This window comes from Geospiza fortis, unplaced genomic scaffold (assembly GCF_000277835.1).
Source record: "Geospiza fortis unplaced genomic scaffold, GeoFor_1.0 scaffold48, whole genome shotgun sequence".
NCBI classification, from domain to species: Eukaryota; Metazoa; Chordata; class Aves; order Passeriformes; family Thraupidae; genus Geospiza; species Geospiza fortis.
In genome coordinates this window covers 105,961-109,466 of record NW_005054594.1, presented here as the reverse complement: position 1 = coordinate 109,466, position 3,506 = coordinate 105,961, and the positions used below count along the sequence as shown (strand labels likewise).

Genomic DNA, 3,506 nt, shown 5'->3' with positions numbered 1-3,506 from the left:
CTGTCCCTGCTGAGACCCAGCAGAGCTCACCGCTGGAGCCATTGGTTCACTGGTGGAGAAAAGCCCTTGCTGGGAAGAAAAGTCATATTTTTTTCCCCCTTCAGGTCTGGTTGTGCTGTCTAGAAAATGGAAATTGATTTCCTTTGCTGGGAGTGTTTCCTTTCCCCAGCCCAGGGCTGCTCTCGCGGACGATGCTGCAGCCCCAGGACAAGGGAAGCCTCCGCAGGCACCCACCCCAGCGGCATTTGTGTGGAACATCACACAAATAGGAATAAAATTGATTTTTGAAGCTGCCAGAGCACCCCCAGCGCTCAATACAGCGGTGCTGGATGCTCTGGATGCTTGCGTGCCCGTTTTTTTATCGGATTAGCCTCGGGCTGCCTTCTCTGGGCTCGGCAGGGGGGGGTCCCCGCCGCGCTGATGCTCGCTCCCATCTCCTGCACTGATTAGCTCTCATTGATGTCTCACGAGGAGGACTAATTAGTCGGCCCAGCCTGGATTGTCGCGCCTCATTGTTATCCCCAAGCTGCTTTTCCTGCTCTCCTCCATCCCTGGAGGGAGCTGGGGGTGCTGAGTGACCCCACAGCAGCCTGAGACCAGTTTGGGAGGGTGGGTGAGAGCAGAATCAGTGCCCTCATCCTTCAAGAGCAGGAAGGCATAACCAAAAATGGATTTTTTGGGGTCTGAACTGACGCTTGCAATGAGGTGTGAGCTCAGGGGAGACTCGTGGGTGCTTTGCCCCCTCTGCAGCCAGCTGGGGGCTCCGGGCGTGCCCCAGAGGGTCGGAGGTGGCAGTGCCTTACCTCTCAGCTGGCTGAAGGTGGTGACAAACCGGCTGGTGATGGACTTGAGCTCGTTGTTGGCCAGGGAGATGCGGTGGATGCCCTCGGCGACGCTCCTCACGGCTTTGTAGACTCCGACAGGGAAGGACATCAGCTTGCAGTTGGCCAGATCTGCGCACACACAGAGACCCAGGGAGGGGCCGACAGCTTCAGTCCCCTGCTCTGCCCATGTCCCCAATTCCCTGGGGACAGCTGAGCAGCCCAGGGATGCCTATTCCACTGCTGGGGGATGGAGCAGGGATTTCCCTGGGCGTTCCTGGCTGGATTTCTCACGGTCATGGGTGGTTGTCCCATGGCAACCGGTGGGGAGAGGAAAAAGGATTTGGTTGTGCCTCTCACCTCGTGGCCTTCTTGTTTTGTCCTGAGTCGTATCTCTTTCCCCTCCCAGGAGACTCCAGGGATGGAAACCCTGTATCCCAGCCCTAGGATGGGCTCTGCTTCCTGCCCCCTCCCCAAAGCCACCGTGGGGGCTGATGGAGCAAGTTCCACCCCTCAGGAGGATGTGGAGAGCCTGAGAGATGAAGCTCCAGCTCTTGCCATACTCTGGTTTATATCCCAGGGCCGGGAATACAGTGGGAATAAAAATGAGTGGCTTTCATCTCTCTCCTTTGACGAACTGCACCCCGTTCTTGGGTATTAACTGGAAATGGGGAAACTGCAGCGTGAAAAATGCATGTATTTTATGATTGGCTTTTCGCAATTACTAAAATGAATATTATATGTGTTGTGTTAGAAAGTAATGCTGTATTAATTCTCTTAAGTACTGTGGTAAATACAGTTTTAGGTTATAAAAATTGTTAAAATAGAAACTATGCTATGTAAGATACTTTTTTTAAAGAAAAGACTTGCAGCAAGATAGCAGCCAGAGGACACCTAAATCTCTCAGAGAAAGAGAATTTATTGCCCCATTATCAGAAGAAATGAACTTCTTCTCCCCTTGCAGGCGCTGTTAGGATTCAGAAGAAGAAGTTGACACTGCCCAGACAGAATCCTGTGTTTGAATGGAATTTATGCATCATGTATAAGGTGTAGGAATATGCAACAGGCTGTTGCTTTTAAGGGTTAATCCTCTGTTAACGTGGGTCCTTTTTCGGGCTTATTTTGCCCAGAAAGAGGTACCCGGACTGTCTGTAACTCTTTGTATTTGTTGTCTCCTATTATCCTAATCCAAATTGTCCAAATTATTATTACTCTAATTGTATTACTATTTTTATAACCATTTCATTACTATTAAACTTTTAAAAATTTAAAACCAAGTGACTGGCGTTTTTCACGTGCAGGAAAATACAAATCTGACACGGTCACATGGGGAAAAATCTCCTGCCACTGCTCCCAAGGAGGGGACACATCCCACGGGATTACGTGAACCTGCTCTAACTTTGAGGGCCCTTTGGGGGAGCCTTTCCCTTCTCCAGAGCCGCGGGGAGGGAACGCCGACAGCTTTTTTTAGCCTGCGGCAGTGAAAAACAGAGCGCAGCTCCCGGCTACCCGATCCCTGCGCGGGCTCACCCCGGGAATCCGCTTTGTTCTCCAGCGGCCTTACCCAGGGAATCCGCCTTGTTCTCCACCGTGTCGTTCACCTTCCGGGCCACCCGGGCCACCGCCTCGCCCATCCTCCGGTGCAGGAGGGCGGCCGGTCCCGCCGGGAATGCGCTGTGCCCTGGGGGATCCAGGGCTGGAGGGACACACCGGCCACTCTGTTCTCCGGGAGAGGGATGCTAAAAATAACCGACGGGATCAGTGTTCCCAGAGGAGGGAGGGAGGCTGTGCTGGGGCTGGCGTGTCCCTCGGGGTGAGATTCCCAGCTTTCCAGGACGGTGCTTTTGGGGTATGTAGGTGCCTCCCATTCCCTGGCTTGGGATATGGGGATGTATGCCCTTTCCTGGTATGGGATATGGGGATTAATCTTCTTTCTTGGTTTAGGAAATGAGGATGCATCGCTTTTCCTGGTCTGAGGTATTTGGATGCATTCCCCTTTCCTGGTGTTGGATGTGCCATTTTTCCTGGTTTGGGATATGGGGATGAATCCTCTTCTCTGGTTTGGGACATGGGCATGGGTGTCCTTTCCTTGTGTGGGATATGGGGATGCATACTCTTTCCTGGTTTGGCATAAGGGGATGCAACCCCTTTCCTTATTTGGGATGTAGGGATCCATGCCCTTTTCCTGGTTTGGGATATGGGGATACAACCACTTTCCTAGTATGAGATATGGGGCTACAACCCCTTTCCTGGTTTGGGATATGGGGCTACAACCCCTTTCCTGATATGAGATGCAGGGATACAACCACTTTCCTGATATGACATACAGGCATACAACCACTTTCCTAATATGGGAGATGGGGACAGAACCCCTTTCCTGATATGACATATGCGGATGCATTCCTTTTCCCGGTGACTGCATTTAGCTCGGTGTAGCCAAAACATTTTGGCCGAAGGCATCCTGGCCACGACACCAGGACACCACCACCCTTCCCTCCCCGCGCCTCCCAAGAAAACCCCCAAAAACGTAGTCTTCCCACGCCGGGAGTCGAACCCGGGCCGCCTGGGTGAAAACCAGGAATCCTCACCGCTAGACCACGTGGGAGGCACGGGAAAGGCGGCGCGGCAGCACGCCTGCCCCCTGGCGGCGGCGGGCCCGGGGCGGGCCCGGGGCGGGCCCGGGGC

At 53.4% G+C, this 3,506-nt stretch overlaps 1 protein-coding gene and 1 non-coding gene across 2 annotated transcripts in view; both read right to left on the bottom strand.

Annotated features, from left to right (window-relative positions):
* LRRC20 (leucine rich repeat containing 20) overlaps window positions 1–2,528 on the bottom strand; it is a 9,827-nt gene extending 7,299 nt beyond the window's left edge. The window contains exons 1-2 of the mRNA XM_005430034.2: window positions 2,386–2,528; window positions 804–953 (exon numbers count right to left, since the gene is read on the bottom strand). Of these exons, the coding sequence (XP_005430091.1) occupies window positions 804–953; window positions 2,386–2,455 (220 nt within the window). The 5' untranslated portion in view covers window positions 2,456–2,528. The remainder of the gene's footprint in view (window positions 1–803; window positions 954–2,385) is intronic.
* An 826-nt stretch (window positions 2,529–3,354) lies between these two features.
* Window positions 3,355–3,426, bottom strand: TRNAE-UUC. The gene has a single exon. It is a non-coding gene; the product is annotated as a tRNA-Glu (tRNA).
* Window positions 3,427–3,506: the final 80 nt, after the last annotated feature.